The sequence below is a fragment of the Nomia melanderi genome, chromosome 6 (assembly GCF_051020985.1).
Source record: "Nomia melanderi isolate GNS246 chromosome 6, iyNomMela1, whole genome shotgun sequence".
In the NCBI taxonomy this organism is placed as follows: Eukaryota; Metazoa; Arthropoda; class Insecta; order Hymenoptera; family Halictidae; genus Nomia; species Nomia melanderi.
In genome coordinates this window covers 13,318,747-13,343,515 of record NC_135004.1, presented here as the reverse complement: position 1 = coordinate 13,343,515, position 24,769 = coordinate 13,318,747, and the positions used below count along the sequence as shown (strand labels likewise).

The 24,769-nt window shown below is 43.1% G+C and overlaps 3 protein-coding genes and 1 long non-coding RNA gene across 10 annotated transcripts in view; 3 read left to right on the top strand and 1 right to left on the bottom strand.

The window, feature by feature from the left end:
• Positions 1 to 4,005: 4,005 nt before the first annotated feature.
• Det (baculoviral IAP repeat containing deterin) lies at positions 4,006 to 6,172 on the top strand. Its single transcript, XM_031978855.2, has 5 exons — positions 4,006 to 4,236; positions 4,380 to 4,583; positions 4,683 to 4,803; positions 4,918 to 5,032; positions 5,146 to 6,172. Exons 1-4 carry the CDS (start codon positions 4,223 to 4,225, stop codon positions 5,023 to 5,025), a joined length of 447 nt encoding a protein of 148 aa, XP_031834715.1. The 5' UTR covers positions 4,006 to 4,222; the 3' UTR covers positions 5,026 to 5,032; positions 5,146 to 6,172.
• Rnf11 (Ring finger protein 11) lies at positions 6,091 to 11,484 on the bottom strand. Of its 2 annotated transcripts, XM_031978853.2 has the most exons (4): positions 11,368 to 11,484; positions 8,637 to 9,395; positions 7,845 to 8,264; positions 6,091 to 6,615 (listed from the first exon to the last, which is right to left on the bottom strand). In XM_031978853.2, exons 2-3 carry the CDS (start codon positions 8,763 to 8,765, stop codon positions 7,878 to 7,880), a joined length of 516 nt encoding a protein of 171 aa, XP_031834713.1. In that variant the 5' UTR covers positions 8,766 to 9,395; positions 11,368 to 11,484; the 3' UTR covers positions 6,091 to 6,615; positions 7,845 to 7,877. The 2 variants fall into 2 exon arrangements, with proteins under 2 accessions (XP_031834713.1, XP_031834712.1); XM_031978852.2 differs by having other exon boundaries at positions 6,091 to 8,264.
• LOC116427934 (uncharacterized) lies at positions 9,366 to 10,126 on the top strand. Its single transcript, XR_004235181.2, has 3 exons — positions 9,366 to 9,495; positions 9,627 to 9,720; positions 9,810 to 10,126. It is a non-coding gene; the product is annotated as an uncharacterized LOC116427934 (long non-coding RNA).
• Positions 11,307 to 24,769, top strand: part of Apoltp (Apolipoprotein lipid transfer particle) — a 21,180-nt gene continuing 7,717 nt past the window's right edge. For 2 of the 6 annotated variants that reach the window (XM_031978795.2, XM_031978790.2), the window contains exons 1-14: positions 11,307 to 11,539; positions 12,338 to 12,527; positions 13,193 to 13,237; positions 13,688 to 14,738; positions 15,234 to 15,597; positions 15,894 to 16,203; positions 16,400 to 16,902; positions 17,166 to 17,461; positions 17,942 to 18,446; positions 18,662 to 18,803; positions 18,889 to 19,062; positions 19,355 to 19,900; positions 20,207 to 21,137; positions 21,518 to 24,419. In XM_031978795.2, the coding sequence (XP_031834655.2) occupies positions 12,446 to 12,527; positions 13,193 to 13,237; positions 13,688 to 14,738; positions 15,234 to 15,597; positions 15,894 to 16,203; positions 16,400 to 16,902; positions 17,166 to 17,461; positions 17,942 to 18,446; positions 18,662 to 18,803; positions 18,889 to 19,062; positions 19,355 to 19,900; positions 20,207 to 21,137; positions 21,518 to 24,419 (7,851 nt within the window). In that variant the 5' untranslated portion in view covers positions 11,307 to 11,539; positions 12,338 to 12,445. Of the gene's footprint in view, positions 11,987 to 12,337; positions 12,528 to 13,192; positions 13,238 to 13,687; positions 14,739 to 15,233; positions 15,598 to 15,893; positions 16,204 to 16,399; positions 16,903 to 17,165; positions 17,462 to 17,941; positions 18,447 to 18,661; positions 18,804 to 18,888; positions 19,063 to 19,354; positions 19,901 to 20,206; positions 21,138 to 21,517; positions 24,420 to 24,769 lie in introns of all 6 variants that reach the window. The other 4 variants (XM_031978792.2, XM_031978794.2, XM_031978793.2 and 1 more) reach the window with 4 other exon arrangements.

Genomic DNA, 24,769 nt, shown 5'->3' with positions numbered 1-24,769 from the left:
CGGTTAAACAGAAGTTTCCCGGATATCTCATAATATCTATCATTTCTTGATCAGTTAGACACCTGAACAGCCGATAAGTTTCATCCGAGTATATACCTATATACTCCGATCATGTTACTCGGATGTGACTTATGTTTTCCAATAAACAATAATTCCTATGAAATAGATACTTTCAGTGAAATGTTTTTATTTTCGTACATAACTGTTAACCCTTAACGGTCGTATGGCATGTGTGAGATGGCAAGACCGGTCATGTCGAAACTCATACATTTGTAATACTGCTTCATAACATAAATCGTTTCTAACAAAAATGTTACAGTACTGAATATTTTTCACATATTTGCTGACAACAACTATAACTCTGAGAATCATGTATATAAAGCTAGCCTCCGATAAGGGTTAATAAATCTACATTCTCTGATAGCAAGCTCGTCCTTTTTGGAAGTAACTCTAGCCCCGATTGTCTTATAAGGTACTTAGGTATATAGTCAAGTACATACTCGGATGTCCCATGAAATACTCAGGTAATTTCGCTCTACCCGGGTGCACGAGTATGTCACATATCCAGTTAAGGGTATTAGCTCTATCGTATGCGCTCCGCGTACCATTTATCTGTTGTTTTACAACCGGGAACGATAAGCGGAGCCGTGGAAGCTAGGCCAATGGTTTCCGTCGGACACGGGCCGCCATTTCGTTTCGGGGTTGCGCCACGATTCCGAGGCCAGAGGTTTATGAACTCCTCGGCTAGGCAAAGCCCGGACGAAAACCGCTGCCGCGGAACGCGACAGGATTTCGACGCAATATTGCGCCGGCTAATGCTCATCTGTCGTAACAGCGGCTGGTTCTTGTGCACGTGGCCTGTTCCATTTGGCCGACGGAGGATAAGAGCAGGCAAATATAGTCACCTTGCGTGGTTGTCAAGATCGATGATTCAGAGGGTGGTCTGATTCGTTGAAGGTGAAAAGCATCGACTTAAATAGTAATTAATACCAAGTTTAAGGACACTTATCGCGCAGTTACTGTTTCTAGAAAAATTCACATTTATTCGTTTCATTTCGACTGCATCAGTCGAAAGCGGCGTGATGAATTACTAAATAATGTTTATAAAATTCAATATATGTCAAGTTACCGTGAACCTAGTGTTAAATAAGAATCCCGCGCGGTTAATAACGTAGAAAGAATCGCTTCAGAATATTTTGGAAGGATACTTTGAACAGGCTGAGACGTCAGAACACTCCTTCACCGTTAAGGCCCCCTGATAGCGATATTATACGCCAACGGGCTTCTCGTTGAATCATACTCCTCTTTGCCAACAACGGTCGTCCATATCACTCGGCCAAACGCGAAAACATATTATTCATCGTTTCGCTATTGAACCCTTACTCACCAACCCCCACACCTACTTAGCGTGAGCCGTGGTAGTTGTAACAACGGTTCTTAAGAAATTAGTTCCGGTTCTTAGAAGTTTGCTCAGTGACGATCGTGGCCTACGGTATCTCAAATACGAAAGAAGCCCTCGTGCACAAAGAAATGCAATCCGATGGTATCGGTGAGTCCACTTCGCGGATTGTGCAGGAATTAGGACAGAAATTTGCTAAGATTATTCTGTTCCCCGTTCGTACGGGTTTTCAGCCGCTTTATCCCGTAAAGCTCGGGTCAACCTTGCCGCCTGATGACGATTAATAGAGGGAACGATAACGACTGCCCGGATGTTTACTGTCAGAGAGTATATTCTAAAGAAAGGAGCAGTTTCGGAAATCCCGGCCTCGGTTCGGTAATCTCGGTTTTCCTTCCTGACGCGCCGTTCCGGCCTTGCTAATCCCGGCTCAAAAAGACACGGGCAAATTTTCGGTTCCGCCCGAGGAGGGCCGAAAACAAACGGGTTTTGTTGCCAGGCCGGGCGAACGCGGAAAGCTTCGACGGTTTCTACCGCTGCGAGAGGGACGGCGTGACGGAAAGCGGAGGTCGAAGGGCAAGGGGATGTTTCGTGAGGTCGAGGAGCGAGCGCGAGGAGAATGATAACTCCGAATGACGACACCTGGCGGCACCGTGACGGGAACCGGTGTGTCCTCGGGAAAGAAAGAGAGAACGAGTCGATCGTTCCTTTCGATCATATTCTTATGGACTTCGTGATACGATCGTCTTACTCGAACAGAGTTTCTTCCGGGTCGGAATCGACGCTATAGCTACCGAGCATTTCTCGTAATTGATAGAGAACTTTTTCAAGAGAATTATAAGAGTAGACTTTCACAAGGTCCCTCGCGTTACTCGTTGTAAATACGAATTTTTCCGATAATTTTGAACCTAAGCACGCCCAAGATTTCAATGAAGTTCAAAGGTACACGATACATTTATAATCCATAATCCTTGTTTCATCATACGGTCGTATTGATCTGTTTATTTGCAGCAACCGATGCAAGAAGGGGTGGGCAAAAACTGTGTTGCATGTTGTTCCGAATGAATAAAAGAGAACACCCGGTATTTTAAGGTTTGCGACGCGGAGGACCAGAATTTCCCGTGCAACTCCATGAAACTTGCATTGGAACGTTCAGCGTGATGCTCGGGTGCAGCGGAGGGCATTACGTTTTCGCATTCATTAGCCGCTCATCGTCATTGGATTCATTCGTATAGTCTCGAGTAAAAGCGCCGAGCGTCATTAATCAACGGGCAAGTGCTTAAAGGGCAACAATCAATAAACCGAATTACAAATAAAAACTCAAGAACAAGGAACTAATTACTGCTTAATGAGCAACTAATGGAACCAGCGTCAAGGTACTTCAAATCCCAGGTGAAACACACCCGGCGATCTAAAGGTCCGAAAATCATTAGCGACCACGATTCGAATCTACGGACAGTATGAAACCGCTAAATATCTACCAGACCTAATCTCCTTAATTGCCGATAAATATCTCGAACGTATTACAGAATGAACGATCCCCGTCGAAGGGAAAACCGAGTTACTTGTTAGAATAGCGCTCGCCGCGATTAGCCCGCCTAATGAACGCTGCGCCGCATTAACATTCGATAAAAGAATCAATTAACATTCGCGATCGCATATTGAACTTGATCCCGCTAATGGATTCGTGAGGCATGCCCGAACACGTTCACGTTCCGCGTTCGCGTGTGTGCACCGCGGCCGAGAGGTGCGCCCATGGCATCGATTATCGATTTGGATGTAAATAGACGGGAATGATAAATTTATCGGCGGCGTGTACCCGCTCCCAGTGTGCGCCGACGGTTTCCCTCCACCTAATTTTCCCTGGTGACACCGCGCGCCGCCGCCTCGTCCAGGGAGGATCGCGGACGGAAGGATCCGGCGGCACGCGTAAACAGTCGCCGCCGGTTCGGTACGCGACGTCCGTCGCTGGTGTGTATCGATCAAACGGACCCCGGCCCCGCGCTGTTTTCCTTGGCGCGACGTCACCAACGCAGCCGAACGTTATTGCCTGTTTCGTGCAATTGTTTCTTTAACGGCGCTCCTTGAATCTTTTTATAAAGCAATCGATAACACCGGGCGATTCGCTAACCGAACCCAGGTCCTTGAAACACGCTGCGAGGCATGATTTGCAGATTCGCCGGTGGATAGATTGGCCAGCTTCGATGCTATCGAGTTTCCGATGGAACTATTCATCTACCGCATATTTATGTCTGCGGAGAGGATAACGGTTCCTACGTTCGATTGGTTTACTGTGTACTCGTTTCGCGAACGCTTCGACGCTCAAGTTCGAACATGATTGCGGGCTTTCAGGTTTGGGGAACGGTAATCCTTCGCGGTCCTTTTCATCATGAAAATCGAATGCTGGCGCTATCTGTGAGCTGGATTGCTGATCTGCATCGAGTTGGGACCTGTACGATGATCGTTTATATTGTGAGATCGCGTGAATATTAAAATGGTACTTGGACATTAAGATCCTGGGATGTAAGTGAATTGTTATTGGGATGTACTTATCTCAAGACTGTAGTTGTTCTTTTCTACTTCCAAACAGGTCAGTGCCGGGTCGGTAACCGGAGGAGAATATTCCCGCTATGCCGATAACTGTTCTCTTTACCATACCAATTGGCCAGTTTCGACATAGTTGGACGAACTGTGGATTAAGTCCGGCGTTGTGAGCGTACTGTTTACAATTTTAAACCTGTAAAGACATGTTCAAACTTGTTGAGTCTGTGTTGCTTTGCGTCACGTAATTCTCTTGGAGAAGTCGAATAGTTTAACAGAAGAATCATGGATTTACTGCCGTAAGTAATATATTTTGGTTTCGCGATACTGTGACGAAGTGTAGAACAAATATTTGGACAACGCATCTTGATCGACGATTTTATGGACGTTGTAACCTCTTTGTTAACATACCTTTCACTTGAATGCATTCGCTTTTCCTCAGGCAGTCGAGTTCAACATTCTGGAAAGGCGGCAGATTGCAAACATTCGAACATTGGCCCTTTCAATCAGCCGATAATCCGTGCAACCCGGAACGAATGGCTGCTGCTGGATTTATTGCCATTGGTAACAAAGAAGAACCAGATTTGGCCGAATGTTTCATCTGTTCGAAGCAACTCGACGGTTGGGATCCGGACGATGATCCTTGGTATGTTTGTTTGTCATTTTACCTGTTTTATAAAAACATACACATACAGAGATGTATATGTATATGTGCAATCGCTTCCACTGAATTCATGTATTTCAGGATTGAACACAAAAAGCATAATGCACAGTGTCCATTTGTAAAATTAAATAAACTCGATGAGACGACATGGACTGTACAAGATCTGTTTGATTTGTTTAAAAAGTATGAGGTGAAAGAATGTGTAAGTATCATGTATGATCATATTCTGGAAAGCCTCTGTTAAAAGAAATGTGTTTAGGAAGTACGTTTTAGCATTTGTGTTTCTTATTAAAATATATGTGTTGTATTGTCACAGATGCGCGAATTGGATAAAGGTAAAGCCAAAATGAAAGAAGAAACCACTAAAATGGCAAATGATATCCCTGAAATTTATAAAGGCTGGAGGAAAAGTTGCAGAGACTGAAATTAATGTAAAGTGTCTATCAATCTCTCATCTCGGTTTCAAGTCTTATTAACATTGTTGTCGTCGATCTGTCGTTTTTATATTTTTATATTTCATCCGCTTCTCTTTTCATTATTCCAGTCAGAAATGGAAAGTTGGTTTTCATCGACATAGACAAAGGAATATATACGGTTCAGAACGAAAATGATAATCGTTCCGATACCGATCTAAGATTAGCATTCGGTGACGCATGTGAATTACAAATGAACACATAAATTATCAAATATCGTGTTTAACCAATTTGCGCTGTCTATTCGTCTCACACTTGTTCGATTTCATCGTCTTCATTTGATGGTATTAAAAGTGAAAGCGGTTCATTATCATCGATCTCGTGTGATATCAACACACAAATGTTTGAATACTAAAAGTTTTCCTATAATTATAACATTACTCTATCGCACGTGCCTTTTCCGAATACGACATATCTCTTAATCATAGAAATAAATTCATATATGCTGCCCGTTATGTATCGGCTAGCGTTGTTAATAAAAACTGTATTTTTAATGAAAACAATTTATATCATTTACGTAGTCATATTCAATTGTAAGCTGTTTCTATTATGCGGAAAAGAAACCTTGCGATTTCTATGTTTAGGTATGCACCTATCAGAATTGGTTTCTCATACCAGTAATTAATACACGCGTGCATAAGCTGAGAAAAGAAATGTTGTTTACCGCATTTTTTAAGCGGGTTATTACGCGGGTGGAACGATGAAGATTCGTTATGCTTTCGATTCTTCGATGAGTTACGAAATGATGGAAACCTTGTCTTCAAAGTCGTGCAATCGGTGTAATTTGTCAATGGATTTCTCTGTTTGACTCGTCGAATTCAATACCTGCTAATAGATATTGAATATTGAATCATGAACAATCGCGAAATACGAAAAATTAATATTCGTTCTTACGAATAAGAATAAGAGAGTTAACTAATATCCTTCGAAGTTTTATTCCTAATGAATCTTCTATATGATTTAGTATCAAACGGTCATTGTTGAAGAAGAGAAAGGTAATGTGGAAAACACTATAGTTCTTACTAAATATTTATATTTGTATTAAATCGCTATTCGTATATTTGCATTTTGTCAATAAATCACTATGTCACAGCATCATTTTCCTCTTTAAACAAATCAGCAACATTACACGCAAAGCTTCGGTAAAACATAAAAATATCCTTATCCCCGCAGGAAACGTTTAAATGTAAATTATATCATATGCATATGTATACATACATATGCATATACGATACATTTAAAATACGTTCGAAATCGATCGACATTCTTTTTAAACGTACAGCAGTGTGGTACTAAAAAAGAAAAATAAAGTTAGTGGACACAGGCTGATTGCTTTTTATCACCATGACTTCTAAGTCAAGTAGATTATCCATCCAGCGTTGCTGGATTCAATCTCAAATCCGAGTTTTGTCGAACTCGAGATTGATTTTAAGTCCAGCTTCATTTGTTTTCGCATGTTCACAGTTGAAATCACATTGAAATTCAGTATGGTCGGATTGAACGATACAAAAGTTCAAGATACACGTTACTGTGTATAGTACCTATAAAAATAAAGTTTATCACGCGTTTGTAATTAAGCATCACTAATTTAATTATACAGTCAATGTGAAAGAAACGTTTCTTTGATCAATCAATGACTTTGTAAGTTGCGTCGCTGTTGCTTTCGTTCAAAGCACTAACAACTTGATACGCAGGTAATATTTCCTACGGTTACGCGTGAATCTCGTTCAACAGAACTACTGAACGTAAACATCTCAGTGACATGGATACAGTGTAACAAATATGTATACATGTATAAAAAGAATATACAGGCGGTATCTGGTAAATAATAATGTAAAAGTACGTTTACAAGCAGCCCATTGTTTACACGCGGTATAATTCGAAATATAAAATAACAACCTCTCCCAATTTTTTTGGTTTCTTTAGATCACGTTATATTCAGTTATCGAGGAAATGATCGATTACATGTTTTACGATATATCTACGTTAAAATAAGAAACACGGTATTTGAAAATAACGTGATTAACTTTGTACGTCGAAAGATATAATCTGAAAATATGTTTTTAGTATCTGAAAATATGAAACGAGTGGAATTATAGTTAAAAATATACATAGTGTGATATTTTGTAGTACATCGTTATCGTTTACGATATTCGCAATATGTGTATACGTACGTGTGTTGTGTATGTATATGCGTGTTTGTATCTCTGTGTGGTATGTATGTATGTATATATATGTATATATATATATGTATATAATTTATATATATATAAATATATATATTTATATAATCGTCTATCGCTACTTCACCAAATAACAATGGTCAAGTAGGTACTACTTCATTTAACTTAAAATAGCCTTAGCAACACACCGTTACATTCTTTTTAGTTACTCAGCTCACTTGAGCATAAAATAGAATATCTTTTCAGCAGTAAGAAAACAAAAATCTAGTTTAGATTTCACAGGAAACTAACAGACTATGGCGATTGCTTTTTGACTGTAAATACACCATATTCTTATTGCAATGATCCACGTGGAGAACATCACCCTGTAAGAGGGAATGACCTATACAGAAGACATTTGCAACTCTTTATAATACAAGTATTATTATTACTCAGCACGTGCGTGGATACGTTGAATACAATGGCAAATATAATTGGCCATTAATGAGAGAAGGCCCCTTCACTAGTTTGGAAGCCATTATATGCAATAGTAATATTAACGGTTCTTCCCAGCTGCACTGTTTACCATGATAGAATAATTTGATTACCCATTAGCTACTCCAATTTTCGGTTTTTCGGCGTTAAGTGGTTGGATGATACGAGCTAATCAAGGCAGCGTCTAATGGTTCCATACATGATGGACACGTTAGGGAACGTTGTAACCAATCGTCGATACAGATTGCATGATAAGTGTGCATACAGGGTAAATAACGCACTTCTTGTCCAGCCAATAAATCCATCATACATATTACACACTCTTCCTTTTTAGCTCCATCGTATTCTCGCAGTGGCAGCTGTTGAATGAGTCCCAGACGTTTTCTAATTCGTACACGTAGCACTTCTTCCCTTAACAATCTGTGCTCATTGGTTGGTTCTACCGTGATGCCAATACCAATTCCATAGCCCCTGTTCAAAGTGACCGATTGTGGATGGCCACCGGTTGGTGGGTAATAAGAACTCAACAACTCCTATAAAATCAAGAACAACTATTTTAAACTGGTCTAAAACGTAAAACGAAATATTTTAATCTTCTACATGAAGTACGTACTTCAAATATTTTTTGAAAACAAAATGATGCGAAAGAAAGAATGACAGTGTAATACACAGAAAAAAGAACCATAAATTTGAAGTAAACTATTCATTGTCTACCATTCTAAGTAGTATCCAATCGGTGAAATGAACACATCAACTTTAACGTCATTCTTGCTATCATAAAAACAAAGAGAAATCGGGGACGTACAAGATACTGCCCGTGCCCAATGCATTCGTAGGTTCGGCGAAGATAAAGCGATGAATGACATAGCCAGAGATTAGACGTAATTAAAAGAAATGAAAATTACATTGTAAGGTATTGGTAGTCCATGGTCTTCCCGCGATGAGCCGATGGGCAACGCAGGATCGGAACTGTTGCTCACCAACGTAGTATTGTCTTGTTGACTGTCACTAGCACGCTTTAAACAATTTCCCATTTTGATGGGAACGTTATCTCTAATCTCCCGTTCCTCGAACAACACCGTACAATTTGTGAATATCCCAGCATCGATTAAAGAATCGCGATAACACCGACGTGGGATATTAAGAGTTCTGTCCCCATGGTAAATCGCGTTGTTTTTGCGCTGATTCTCGTTACGCGATCCGTCTTCGCTCGAACGGATGACAGTTCGCGTTCCTCGCGTCAAAATAAGGTGGCGCAGAGGCCTTTACTAGTGAAACATCATCCGTCACGTACTCGTAACCACAGCTGACTCTCTACGCATCTATCGAGACGCGATCGAAAGAAAAACAGGCCAGTTATATTCGCCAGGTTGTGCGTGCGAAAGAAAAAAAGCACTTTTCACATCTCTCGCGACGTTCTTCAAACGTTTAGTACACACTGCTCAGCTTGCATCCTGCTGCGTAAAAGATACCTCGCCGCGATTCGTCGCCGTGACCGTATCGCATTTTCCGACGTCCAATCAGTGAAAAACGACTGTCAGCGATACAAAGACTTCATGGAAGCATCACGCATACACCTCGTTCGGAAGACACCCGGCAACTAACCTGCGATTGGCTCCTCGTCACACCGACATCGCGTGAAGCGACATTTGAAATGCAGTTCGCTAGAATTTAGAGAAACGCCGTTTCAGCTGCCATTTATATCATTAGGTATTGTACATGATAGATGAAGTAACATTTTAAAGACAATACAACATTTCTGCGGTAAGACATGTGTAATTTTGTATTTGGAACATGAATGTCTAATGTTTCTCGATTATAACAGTCAATCGAGGAAAGAACTGATATTATCATGGACGAAACTATCGTATTCAATAAAATAGATTTGTTTTTAGAAATGTTCGTCGTTTAGGTTATTTTTTCGAGGATACAATCCATCGAAGGGAGAGTATGCAGAAATATTTTGAAACAAAATTGAGACCATTTTCGGTATTCCCATTTTTGAAATTGATAATGGTTTAAAATAAAGTAGGCTATTTACTGTTCATTTGAAAGAATTTATCCATCTTTGCTTTCAGAAGTCATTGCCCGCCTAACTTAAGATTAAAGTGAAGGATAACAACAATGGCGGCGTAGTTGATCACATGATGGACTTCTCATTGGTCCATTTTGTGCTGGACAAGACTGTACCCATATGCAATATGATAGAACAAAAGATTTTCCTGACTCCCATTCTTGAAAGTACAGGTATTAAAAAGATGCAATTAAAAATAAGAACAATCTGTTACTTTTCTTAAGAAGCAATTGCTATTTAAGGAAATGTAAGATGAACCTCAATAGAGATTATAAATTTTAAAGATATTCTAAAATAAGATTCTTCATTTTAAGAGATAAAAATGCAACTTTGTATTTACACAAAATCCATAAAAATTGCTCCACAGATTATTCGATTAAACTTTTCAAATGGAACACAGTTGAAAGTATCCCAAGAATTTGTCACTCAGCCGGCAATGTTTTTATGCGCGAAAAAAATTGTTCGTTTGCGTCAGTTGTCGCGAACACAAAGTTCTGAACTTTGTCCGCTCTTTTTTTCACGTATTTTAAACCGGTCAATCTTGATCTTAAATGATCTTCAACATTTGTCCAATATTACTCCACGCGATAATTGCATAATATTTATAACTCATTCTCTATCGTAAATATAAATTACCAGTAACTCCGGAATAAAATAAGAAATCTCCGGAACTTCGTTTAACGAGTCATTCCATTTCACAATTCCCTTCGGAAGCACCTTTACGATATTAATCAATTCAACTCGCAATTAGTCAACGGAGCGATCCATGCACAGACGAATTACTTCACTAAACCGGATCTCCTTTATATAATAAAGATTAGTAATTGGTTTCGAGCGAAAGTAATGGGGGAAGATAAAAAGAGCATCAACATTAAAAAAGAGCCGGTCGGTAGACGCGGATGAATGAATGAATCAAATCGCGAGGGGTCTGCTCGTACATTTGCATTACCATCACAAACATTTTCTTATTACACTTTACGTTCAAATGAACAATATATTTAAAACAATAATTTTAAGTCTCCACCGCATATGCAATCGTCAAACCTACGCAAGCAGAATGATTCGTTTAACCAAAAAGGATAACAATTTTCTCATAACGATTGCCCTCTTCGTTTTTCCAAAGGTCACAGTCCTAACGTTACCACGTTGACTGATATTAAAAACAATAATTAACAGTCGCTATTAGAATATTACCTCGTTTATACATTATCAAATATTTCTATTCGTCAATTTCCATACTACAATAGTATGCGAACAATTCGGGAACTCCGGTTATCGGTAACCGGCATGGCGGTCGTGTTAATTCGTACGCGGGATGCTCTACAGTAATAAAGTCGGCCATTTGAACGGTAACGTAAGAATTCATACGGATGGCGTATCGTCATAAGGGTCTTTTTCGCGTTTATCTTATCGCCCGGCGACCCCTGGCCCCGTACAAATACGAAAAGCGAGGAGACCTTTGGCACCGGCCCTCTCCCCCGTCGAAGAGGAGAGTATTCCCGGTTGATTCGGTGTCGTTATCCATTCGGTCGGCGAGCTCTGTCCGGGCAGGAAGCACTTACTTAAACTATACACCGCGTACACAGGCCGCTTCCCATCCGAGGGCCAACCGTTTCTCCTCTTTCGCACCCCAATCGTCGCTCTCAGTGCGATCTATTCGCTCGGCCAGCGATCCGTCCACTGCGGTTCAACGCGGCCACGGCGAATCATTTTTATCGGTGCACTCCGCAGGCGGTACGAGTGACTCGGTGATTAAGCTCCGCGGAATCGGGAATTTCTTTTTACATTTTCCTTTTGTTACCGCGGCGATCTTGCTTTCGCCCTCGTTTCGTGTATCAATTTGTGCGCGATCTCGGACGGCCGTTCGTGTTGTCGAGTGTGTGTGTTCGGTGATCCTTTGCCGTAAACCTGTTGACCGGAGGGGGAACGAGTCGACTAGTTTTTCGTCTGTTAACGACTATTCATAATTATTCGTTCGTCTAGTTTGTATTTCGTATACTGTGGAATCTCGGGGATAACGTTCGCGATTGTTTCGGTCCTCTAAAAGAGGGATGAGCGTAACGAGAATATGTTTATAAATTGATTTTAACGCTGGAGATGACGTTCCTTTGAAACCATATAATATTATTAAGCCACGGGGATCAGCATACTCGTGTCGTTCTCCAGATTGCGAAATACGGTGTAAGAAAGATATCAATAGAATAAATTAACGCGGTGCATTTCTGCGAAGACGATAAAATTCCGCAGAAGAAGAATGAAGTTTCTCTTCTGCGAATCGATATCTGAAATTGCTAGTACGCATAAACATCCTGCGAAACGTTTTGCAACCGTTCAAATTACGTGAACTCCCGTTTATCGTGAGATCTTGGGTCGCGTCGATCCTCTTCGCCGTCGGTCGCCGTTTCTATTCGTGTTTACGATGAAAGAATCGCCCGGTTAACAGGTCAAATTCATTCGATACGGATAAGAAAATTGTACTCGCGAGTGCGGAATGCAAGGGAACCGAGCGAACCTTCTACTTTTGCGTTGCAGTGGTACATTCGGCGGCGGAATGGAATAGGAGCGTGCCCCGTGGACGAGGGGATGAAGAGCGCATCGAGACAGGAGCAACGTCCTTGACCTCGGTGACCATAAGACAAGATGGATTTGGATAAGGGAACGTGGAAACGCGCCGCGATTTTCGTTATCGCGGCCTGCGTCGTGATCGGCACGGTGCATTCAGGTAATCCTCTTCGTTGAACGAGTTTCCTCGGTAGTTTGTCGGATGAAAGATGACGGACACTTGCGTTTTTGTGTCTTCATACGATAGTTTTCTCGAATTTATCTAGAGAAATCGGAATTTGTATAAGTTCTCGTAACTCTAGACTGGAGGATTGATATTAAAACAGCAAGTTAACGCAGCAACGGCACAAAAGAAACGTATAAGTAGCAATAAATAATAAGCTCTTTTGGTTATTGAATGTTTTTATTGTCATTATTAACTTATTATACAGCACAAATCGATTAGAGACACAGAGACAGATAAAGTAAGCAGAAAAGTTATCGAAGAAAATGCAAGCTGACACTTTCGGTGCTCCAAGATCAGATTTTTTAATCGCAATAAAGTGGAAAACTGAAGTTGTTGCGTTTATGCTTCAGTTAGAGAGTAGTTTTAAGTTGCGTTATTCTCCTTACGATTAAATCTAACTATTACAATTATCTCTCGTGCGTGTTGTTCGACGCTGCTTTCCGAGAAACGGCGCGAAGTGCACAGTTCGCGTATCGTCCCCGCTATCATCAACGCGTAACGTCCATTCATAACGAGTTGTCGACCGACACCCGAGCCGATTTCCAAGAACAGTGATTTTTCGCCATGTTCTTAACGAGATATCGTTTATCTCATTTCAGAAATCATCAAGGACTCGACATCCTGCAGCCGAACGAAATGCAAGGGTAAGCGACCCGACAAAATAATTCGCAGCCGATGAATGAAAAAATGTTGTCGGTTTCGAGCAATAAATACAATAGCGATAGTAATTTAAAAAAAAATTAATTCATCCACTGTCAATGTAAAAATCGACAGATTTATCGCGCATATTCAAAATCACTTATCTCTTACAAACCGATCGCTTTCTATATATTATTACACGCAACAAATAAGCATTCAAGATAATACAACAATTTTCCTCATAAATTTTCTTATTACTAATTACTAATTAGTCGTTACAGTGAAAACTGCGTGCGATAAACACACAACCTTCAGATTATTGCATTCCTAAAGATCAGACAGACGCTAATAAGTTCACGAATAAAGGTCGAAGTTCAATACAAACGACGAAACCGTAGTGACATTGATTCACAGGAATCAGTGAACGTCTCAAACACAACATTCCCTATTTTCAGTGCCAGCGAGCAGGAAGTTCAAGTACGAGGAGGGCGTTCAGTACAGGTACAGGTATTCCGTGAACGTGAGCACGAACCTGGGCAGCGAGAGTCTCTCAAGTCCTCGGAACGAATCCACGCTGTACCTCGATGCGTACGTCGTAGTCCATTTCACCAGCCCCTGCGAGGGTAACCTAAGGTTCTACGACGCGAGACTGGGACACGAGCCCGGAGAAAGGATCGCTGACGCAGAGTTCAATCCGAACTTGGCTCGCTACAACCTGCGATTCGCGTTTGACGATGGCAGGATCGACGAGTTGTGTCCTCACAAGCACGAGCCAGCCTGGGCGCTGAACCTGAAGCGAGGTGTCCTCTCGATGCTTCAGAACAACATGCGCAGATTCGACGTGGACCATCGAATAGAAGAGCTAGACGTGAACGGCCTGTGCGAGACGAACTACCGGCTGCACGAGGCTAGGCACACCAGCTTGGTAGTGAAGAAGTCGAAGAACCTCTCGAACTGCGCGTACGGCTCGAAACACTTCTCCGTGATCCAGTCGAACATGTACAGAAGCCCTAAGTCATATCCATCGAGGTATCCTCTAGTAGAGTCCCGCAGCGATTGCGAGCTGATCATCGATCACAACGTGTACGAGCAGGTCGTGTGCAAGGATTTGCACCGGTTGCAACCCCTGTCCAGCGGGAAGACTGGCGCGAGAACGGAGTCGACCGCTGAACTTCGGTTGCTGAAGGAAACCAAAGACAACTACTCGAACGAATACGGCAACGAGGCTGAAGAAGAGGATGAAGAGGAGGAGGACGTGCAGATGGATCGCGCGAGGAGGACGACGCTGCTGTACGATTACTCGAAGACCGCGAAGAACGCGTACTGGGAGCGAAGATCGGCCAGGGATCTGCTGAGGACCATGTGCAGGCTAGGGGTGGGCGCCGAAGAGCTGCAGCATCGGTTCTCTGAAACGTTCACTGCGTTCATACACTCTGCTAGGCTGTTGGACTACCCGTGGCTCTCGCAGTTGTTCGCCAGGGCGAACACTTACTGTAAGACTGGAAAGTGAGTGAAAGAGGAATGCTGGTTTATGGAAGTTATATCCACCTTGGGCAGGTTGAAATTTTCGGCTGACCCTGATCATTGTTAGGATAGAGTCTTTCAGATCGACCCGTTTATTTAGGAACGTAACGGATTTGGGGATTACCAGATTGGCTTGTCGGTGATTGGGAGTTTGTAGAGATTCCGCGCTGTGTACCTGAATTGTTAGGGGAGCAGGTACCTGGTGACTGACTGGGGCGAAAATATTTATTTAGAATTTGTCGGGTCGCGAAATCTATTGTCCGGGTTTATGAAATCCATTCTTAACTCTTCTATAGAATCACCCGGTGCTGAAGAATAAATATTCCTCGTAGAGCACAAGTTTCCATTCAGTGTGTTATTTGTATTTATCGAAAGGAGTAACGAAGAAACAAGTTAGAATATTTAATTACACTTGTCTTTTATTTTTGATGAAATAGAATGGCAATGCTGTTTCATGGTGTTTCATGATTTTCACAGGAAACACATAGTAGACGCTCTGCCCTTCATAGGCAGCAATGCGGCCGTGAGCGTGATGAAGGATTTGATTATGGAAAAATACGTGGATCAGAAGATGGTGAACGACTGGGTGACAGCGTTCGCGTTGATCCCTCGGCCAAATCAGGAGACGATCAAAGCTTTGTCACCTTTGTTGGATTTCCAGCAACAAATCCCGGATGCTCAGTTCGTCCTGAGTTACTCGGCAACGATCCACGCTTTCTGCACCAATTATGGGACCTCGTGCAGCGACGTCCAACCTGTGTCTCAGTTTCTCACGTACTTGGAGCAGAAGATCCAAAAGGGTTGCATGCCTCAACCGCATTCTCCTTCTGCGATTAAGGACGTATGTAAATCAATATTATTATTATTGTCTCTATAATCGTCGAAACAAAATGTTTGCATTATCATTAAAAATAGTAAAGTAATTACTTTGGGTAATAATAGTTGGATGTCATTATGACATTATAGATTTTATATACAGCTTTCCCCCTATAAGGTGACGTTTTTACTACCCCTTAGCGACTGTTTCCTATCTTTGCCATCTCCTGTTGGTACTCAATGAACAGACGACGATAAATTATGTCTACTGTTCCTGAGCAATTCTTAACACTTGATTAATTATTTTAAACCTCGTTTTAGACAATGGAAGCCCTGAAAGCGATAGGAAACATGGGTTTGGAAACAGATAGCTTGTTGGGAAGCCTGAAACAGTGCATAGACGAGTCAAGCGGATTCGTTCCGATGGAGATTCGCGTAGCAGCTGTTGAGGCTCATCGCAGGATGCAGTCCTGTGAGAAGACCCGCGATCTATTCTTCTTGGATTACTACCGGAACTTCACCTTGAATGCAGAAATACGTATCGCCTCCTACTTGCAGGTGATACGTTGTCCCGATTACAATGTCATTAAAACCATCAAGCACACATTAAAAACGGAGGAATTCAATCAAGGTAAAGCTTTATAGTTTTTTTAATATTTTCCCTCGGCAAACATGATGTTAATATGAATATAATATTAATATAAATATACAAAATAAATATGTATATTTATGTTTAAAAAATACACTTCACGGTGGGGAATCTCGTAAATAGATTGTTTAAAAATTAAAAGATCACAGCAACGTTGATTTTACTATCTCGCTTGCAGTCGGAACGTTTGTCTGGAGCCACCTGACGAATCTCTACCGTTCCGCGTCACCGACGAAGGTCGAGGTCCAGAGTCTGCTCACCGACGACGATCTCGGGAACAAATTCAACGGAGACAGAAGAAAATTCTCCCGCAATTACGATGGATCGTTCTTCTCCGAGGAGTACAACGTCGGCGCGAATTACCAAGGGAACCTGATTTTCTCACCGGACTCGTATATACCGCGTTCAGCGACATTTAACGTCACGTTCGACCTCTTCAGCGAGTCCGTGAACGTTTTCGAGTTGACAACTCGGTTCGAGGGGCTCGAGTACTACGCGGAAAAGTTCTTCGGGCCCGATGGGCCGTACAGTAACGAAAAAGTGTCGGGATTCTTTAAAACATTGCTGAGGACCGTTAGACAGGCGCCAGAAGAGGAAGATGACTACTGGAAGCGGGTGAAGAAATTGCCGAATGTCATTGAAAATAACTTCGACAATCCGAGGATCAGTCTTAGTTACAAAGTACGTCAAAATGATGAATATAATACGTACGATACCATTGATTTGTTATGAACATTATAATTAAAATCAAAGGTGTAACTATTAACATTATTTCTAGAGCTAGTTATTGAAAAAATAGAGATATCTCTCTAATGTATACTCTAAAATATCAGTTAATCGAAATATCAATGAAGGAACTGTTTTAGTTTAGATCAGAAAATAGAAAATGGTCCCAGGCAATTTAGTTCTTAATGTTCAATTCAACAGTATCGTTTTTTTCACAGGTATTTGGAAATGATTTGAAGTACTCTGTCTTAAACGGCGACAAGGAAATCAGAGAAGCCTTGATGCGTTTAAATCCGTGGGAGAAATTCAAGCAAATGGCTTCTGGAAAGGAAATTCATTACGAGAACGCGGCGATGTTCTTAGATTCCACTTACGTGGTACCGATGGCATCCGGCCTGCCGGTGCGTCTAGATTTCACTGGATCCGTGGCGTGCAATTTCACGATATCAGGGTTACTCGATAGCAAGGGAATTTCGAACAATAATATTGAGATCGTCAGCAATATCATGCCCAGGTACTGCACGTGTTCTGTACTTAATATTTACGTTCAACAATTCATCTAATGATTCGATCTATTTGATCCGACTAGACAAATCCTTCGCTTTTAATTACATTTTTCATTCCACAAATATATAAGTTGATATAGTATTGAAAGTTCGAATGCATAAGAAAAATGTTGAAGATCATTTAACCCTTCTTAAAGCTAGTTCGATGAACTTCGTAATTCACATACACCTGCTACGAATGCATAATATTCATCGTCAAATGGTTGTGCATTTAATAAATAAAATAAGATAAAAATTTTATGGATTTATAATAAAAATATGATAAAAACGAGTGCAAACAGACAGAATAAGAAACTGTAAGGGGACCAATCAAATCTTCATTTCATATTTGATTCAAAGAATTGGATTTATTAAATGAACTTCTTAGATATTCATTTTCGTAGAATAATTTACAAATTGTTACTACATTTTCTACCTTTTTTGGACAGTGTTAGCGTCAACGTCGTCGGCAGCATGGCCGTAGACGCGTTCTACACCACCGCGGGCGTAAAATTGCGTTCGAACGTCTACTTATCCGGCGGAGTTCAGCTTCACTTGGACGTAAAGGGGTTGCGCTCGGTTCAATTGAGCTTGGGCCTGCCGAATAAGAAGATGGAGGTGTTTTCTATCGGCACCGACATTTTATTTACATCAGGGAACGCCGAGAAATACGAAGAAAAGCCGCTCGGCGTTTTAATCGCCGGTCAAAACGACAATTCGAAGAAAACTGTCGTGCCTGCGAACGTAATCAGCAACACGACTTGTTCATGGACCGCCCTCGACAGACTCGTGGGGTTGAAATTGTGCGTTGATTATCAGTTGTCGAACGTAACGAAGGATCCTAACGCGCCGTACTTCGTTCTAAGCGGTCCCACATTGTTCAAGATCTCTTTATTGAAAGCTGACCCCACTGCCAAGAACTACGTATTGGAATACAAGTGGAATAAAACGGAGGTATCGTCAATGTTTTTCTTCCTCCATTTTTAAGAATCAAAGAGGTTCAAGAGGTCAAGGATTAGCCCCAAGTGTTGGATGCAGCTACTTTTTAACTGTTAATACAATAAATAACTCACAGAACAAAACACACAATGTGATAAAGTATAGCATAAGTTTTTACAGAACTTCATATTTTAATTGAATTTTCATACTCCCGTTGGCTTCAATTACAGAAACAGAACGTCTTTAGAGCTGCGTTCGACACACCGGGATCGCAGGTGAACAGAGAGTTAAGCGCGACCGTCTCCTTCGACAGGACATCTCACAATGTCACCGTTGTCCTGCGATCTGCTGGGAATTCTATAATGGCGGAAGGTAGCGCTATTACATAGTTTACGTTCTAACTGCATCGAAAACAACTATCTGGTTCGAAGCCATAAACTAATGACTTTTGTCTTAGGTACCTACAAGAGCACCGAGAACGAGACGTTCATAGACATAAGCTTTGACATAAACGGCACGAAACACTTTGACGCCAGTTTAGGGTACACGACCAAGAACTTCAGCTACGGCTACACGTTCAGCCCGGAGATGCACCTGATCGTCAACAACGAACGGATAGCGGCTCTAACGGGTATGTTGTCTGTCGGACGAGACGAATTTCTCCTATTCGCTGCCAGACCGACATTACATGATTTCATTCGTATTGGCATTCATGTACTCAGTGCTTGCATTTATCTGAGTTCCATTATTCCTTCGTCAGTGTACTTATAGTTTGTCATAGATAATTATTTGCATGCATAATATTAACTATAGCAAGATATACATATTCAAAAAGAAATAACGGAACTTACACAAATGCATACACTCAAAACGGATTGGGTTATACTGCTGATATAACTCACACAGAATAATTGTTCATCAAGGTACAATAAGGAACGCGTGGAAGAACGACGTGCTGCAGTGCGACGTAGACTTGTTCTATCGAACGAAGAGGATCTGGAGCAAGCTGGTTGGCTACGTGGTAAAGAGGAACGCGAGTCTGGCAAGCGACTTCCAGCTGGATTATCAGATGCAGAAGATGCCGAGGAAAGAGACTCTGAGATTCGAGATATCGCTAGCGAACCGTTCCTCGAAGACGCTGACGTACAAGTCGGCTGACATGAAGCTGCACTCCACTGCCTATCCACAATTGAACAGCGTGGTGACCGCCTGGTATCAGCAGGCGCTGGGTCACCTGGAACTGCACGCAGAGGTGAACTCAAAGCCTCACTTGATGGACGACCGTCACAAGCTCACGATTCAGTTGATCCTCTCGTACTCGAAGATGTACTTCCGGAATCAGGACACGAAATTCAGCGCATTGATCGCTATCACGAAACCTATACAGAACTTGGACATCAGACTGGGGCTCAAGCACTACGCCATGGGACCCGAATCGAAGAGCAGCTTGCTGATAGGATACGCTCCAGGTTGGTTTTAATGAAACATTTAATGAATTTTTCGATGAAGAACTAGTGGCCATGTCACATTTGAGTCTTCCGTTTAGTGACTATTATTTTCTACGGTTAATTGACGTTCGTTTGAAAAAATGTTTCCACTCTAGTCGATTCGAATCAAAGAGAAACATCTATGATTTACTAAGAATCCCATCGTGTGCTCAATAGAATAAAACGTCTTTACAATAAAACTCTCGACCATATTGATTGTTCAAATATCGTTTCCTTCGTATCAATCCTACAAATGAAACTTTGACGAATAAACAAATGTGTATATAGGAAAAGAAGTCGTGCTGACGGTGAATCTGCTGATGCCACGTGGACTGATGTTCGCCATGGAGGGTCACGCGAATCTATCGATTCCCAACTTCAAATCGATGCTGATGGACGTGCGGATCACGGAGAGGTCGAAGCGTTTTTACGACCTTGAGTTCAGGGAGATCTCGTTCACCGGGTACAACGTGACGGCCAAGGGCACCTACGCGGACAAATCGGTCACGTCCACTATGAATCACAGTCTGAAGCTGATCCTGAAATCTCCGACGTTCGCCAGCGACATTCTGCTACAGTGCAAGCTCTACCGTAACTACAACGATTTCAGCCTGATCGTGTCCGTGGAGCAGGTCGAACGCGACAAATACGCGTTCATCTTGAACCACACGGTCAAGTCGCCTACGAACTTCGTTTCGTACATCGAGGGCAGGTACAAGGGCAACGTGTACTGGGTCATGGCAAACGTCAACTCGGAAGGATCTAGGTTGACCGAGATCCAGATGGACGTGCATTTGGATAAATGGAGGGACATCCGGTTAGAGTTGACCGGCGCTAACGTTGAGAACAAGAAAAGATTCGGCGCCATGGTGAAATGGGACGCTAACCGAGATCCCATGCAGAAGCTAGGGATCACGTTCTCGTTCGAAAAGACGGTTCCAGTGCTGACCGAAGACGGTTTCCCGTCGAAGAACATCAGCACCGAGCTCACTTTCATTTATCCCGGTCGCTTCATTACCAGCTTCTGCCTGTTGTCTCTTAGAAGAGATTACAACTACGTCGTGGACGCTGGGATCGACTGGGACCCTGATCGAGTGAATAAGATTGGACTGTTCATTGCTACGCAGTACGACGTGACGCCGGATACGAGGCTGATGATGGTCGAGGGCCACTTCCTCACGCCCTTCGAGAACTGGAGGAAAACTGCTTTAAGCGCCAAGTAAGATACACAAATTATAGGGTGTGTGGAACATTTTGTATGTATTGCATCAGGTTCAACCCTTTCAAGCCCATAACTTTAGGATTTGAAGTTAGACATGCAATTTTGTTGATAGAACTTTAATATCTTAAGAATTAGGATTACTTAGCAATAAGTATTGACTACATTAGTAAATATTATAATGACATCAATTAATCAGTGCAGTAATGAACCAGAGCCAGAAAGGGTTAAACCGTCTTGTATTCATTGAATATCACCATTTCGCTGTTTTCGTCTGTTATATCATATTATACCTTCACTCCGCGTTTTTACTTTACAATTCTTTAAACCCTCCGATCTCGGTTGCAAACGGAATATCACCGCAATCGTCACTGTTGCAGATACCTGCGGGAACAAAGCAACATCAAGCTAAGCGGAAGCGCCCATTGGAAGGATTCTCAGGTGTTGAAGGCGGAATTCGACGGCAGCACCTCGGAGCACGACAGAGTTAAAGAATGGAAAGCGAACTGCGCGATCTCGAGCTCGATTCATTCCATCACGTGGGTAATCATGAACGTCACCCACAAGATAGTCGAATCCCAGGTCGCGGACACTCGTCTGTTAGTGAAATACAACCCAGACAAAGTGATCGAGGCGTGGAGCATCTGGTTCCTGGACAAGAAATCCGACAGCGTGTTCAATCTAACAGGGAACCTCCACCTCGAGTCCCCCGTGACCAGTTATAAGAAGACGGACATGAAGTGTCAGCTGCAGATCCTGCCCGACTGGAAGTTCCTGGGCATGGCGAATCTAGACCTGGACAAGAGGACCTATACGACAAGATTGATCGGCGACGTGCGTCGCATCAAAGAGTCCATGGTGCAGTTCAATGTGACCACGCCGCTCGAGAAGCTGTCGTTCGTCCGTGGACGGTTCGGCTTGTCGGAGAGCAACCGGCACGCGGTCGCCGAGGTCGTGATACCCAGTGGCCCCATAGGCGTGGAGGCTCTAGCGCAGTTCTTCACGTCGGAGTACGACTGCAACGTGAAGCTTTCCCTCGCGACGCCGCTGGAGTTGCTCCAGCGGATCCTCCTGATAGCGAAGCTGAACAACCGGGAAGCGGATTTCAGGGCGGCGTACAACAACATGACCGCCGGCTTCCAAGGTGTCTGGCACTACAGGAACATCACCGATTTCCACTACACTTATCTACTGTTCACACCTGTCTCCGAGCTAGAGGAGATCGGGATGGTGGCGAAACTGATCGTCGCGACCACGGACGAGGGCAAGCTGGACGTAGACACGGAGTTCTCAATCAGGCTAGTCGAGGTGCAGCTCGGCGTCCGAGCGAAGGCTGGCCCGAAACCGCCGCCAGTTAGCATACCCATCAAGCCTCCCATTAGCGTGACGAACGATTCGCAAATCGAGGACGAGAAGAGCCCGGATTATCTGGAGGAGTACGAAGAGGACACCAGCCTCTATTGGCACGGCGAGATGGAGCTGCATCCGGCAATCGTCGAGCCGGTCGTCGCGGAGCTGGACATAGATCACGAGGGACCGAATTACAAGATCTACGGGCACTTGGACTGCTTCTCTAGGAGGATTCTTCTCGATGACACCTTCTACTTAGAGGATTTGTTCAATATGAAGAACGAATTAAGCATAGTGACGCCGTTCGCGTTCGCGAACGAGATCGTCTGCGTGAACGCATTCCTGATGGACATGGAGACGCCCAGCTGTACTATGCAGTTAGCCGTGAACATCAGACGGAACGAGGTCTGGCACGAGTCAGGCATGAACCTGTACTACACCTACAACGAAAGCGAGACCGACGACTCGCAGACTCGGTTCCTCAAGGTTGACTTCAAGACTCCTCTAAAGTTCCTCAAGTATCTAAACACGAACACTGTGATGGTGGTGGATGAAAATTTCTATAAAACGACCGTCAAGATACACGCGCCGAACGCGATGATCCATCTGTCGGGATCTTTGGAGACCGAGGACGCGTTGATCGACACGGTCCTCGTAGCTGTGGTCGACACGCCACTGTTGAAGCTGCCGCAGACGACGGTGGTCGTGAAGAGAGACTTCACCGCGAAGGAGAAATACGTGAAAGTCAGCGTGGATGTCGTGGAGCCAGTATCCAAGTCTTTGTTCTTCCAGTCGGAGTGGTACGCGATGGAGGACCGCTTGAGAGCCTCCGTAGCGCTGAGGACTTGGATCGAGTCCTTGAAGAACGTCGAGGCGGACGTCGCTTACGAGAACGTGCCAACGAACGACACGGCGTACCTGACGGCTCAACTGAAGCACTTGGAGGATCGATTGTACAAGCTCGTTGGCAATTACAGCGGAGGAACTGTCGAAGGTGAATTGTACACGCCGACGGTGCCCAAGCCGCATTTCGTGTTCCACGGGGATTTGAAGAAGGAAAATGACACTGCGCATCACTTAGAGGGCGAGCTCGTGAACACCGTAACCGCGGAGAAGAAAGCGGTGTCGGCTACTTTCGTCTCGAAGGGTATGGTCGATGGCCAACCATCCTCGAAGATGCTTGCGTCCATGAAGCTGCAGTCTAGATCGAACAACGAGGTTACACTTGTGAAGCTAGTTAAGGAGAATTATGGATTAAAGATAGGCGTGGATGGGCCAGCAGCGAACGGGACGCTAGAGATGAACTTCATCAACTCGTTGAACTGGGACCTGAGGTTGGACGGGGACTTACTCGAGGAGTCAGGCGAGAAGGGACGCTACCAGGTGGCCACGTTTATGAACGTCCAAGTGAACGGGGACGCGAATCTGTATATTCACGCCGCGACGCCTACGAAAGATTTGAGAGACCTCACGCTGAAGGGGAATATGTGGCTGCGCAAAGAAGGCAACAAAATTGGAATCTCCAACGAGTTGAACGGGGACAGACAGTACATGAACGTCGAGTGGAAACTGATTCACATGGTGGACATGTTCGGCTCGGTCGTCGGTGGCTACCAGATACGGGATTACGGTAGTAAAGATGTAGTCACCAAGTTGTACTTCAAGAACCCTGGTCGGGTGTACCGCAATGTCGATTTGGGTTTCGATGTGGACCTCGATAAAGAAGCATGGAAATTCGGAGCGAACGCGACCATCGGTTTCCTGAACACCGACAACATCGACGGAGTGTTCATGGTCAGACTGCCGCCGCCTGACAACGATGATCATCGGTTTCTGATCAGCTATCACGCGAGGTCCGGTATTCAGGACGTTTCTTACGTGATAGGATACAACACTGTGAAGGCTAAGACGAACTACGCCTCCGATGGCACGGTTTGTATTTAGATGCTTCCTTCGTATTCGTTAATATTAATTGATTCATTAAATTCCTTCATTTGATGGACGAGTATTTATTTCAGCTTCGATTTAACAGAGGAAACCTTATGAACTCGTCATTTGCGTTCACTTGAAAATAAAATCACATCAGAATCAAACGTAGAAGACATGTCTGGATTAATGTTATTAGTGATTGATGTTAATAGGTTAACACGTTGAATGCCACCGGTGACCAACCAAATCGAATTACTGTAGTTCATTCAATTAAACCATGATTATTTGAAAACATTTCTATATTATAAACAATGCTAGCTAAAGTGATGACATTCAACTAGATGAACCTGCAA

Excerpts from the sequence above, each read along its gene's own strand:
- Det (XM_031978855.2), top strand. Across the intron at positions 4,584-4,682 it reads GATCCGGACGATGATCCTTG|GATTGAACACAAAAAGCATA; the intron begins GTATGTTTGTTT and ends CATGTATTTCAG. Across the intron at positions 4,804-4,917 it reads AGTATGAGGTGAAAGAATGT|ATGCGCGAATTGGATAAAGG; the intron begins GTAAGTATCATG and ends GTATTGTCACAG.
- Rnf11 (XM_031978852.2), bottom strand. The coding sequence starts at position 8,765 with ATGGGAAATTGTTTAAAGCGTGCTAGTGACAGTCAACAAGACAATACT. Across the intron at positions 8,265-8,636 it reads GACTACCAATACCTTACAAT|GAGTTGTTGAGTTCTTATTA; the intron begins GTAATTTTCATT and ends TTGATTTTATAG.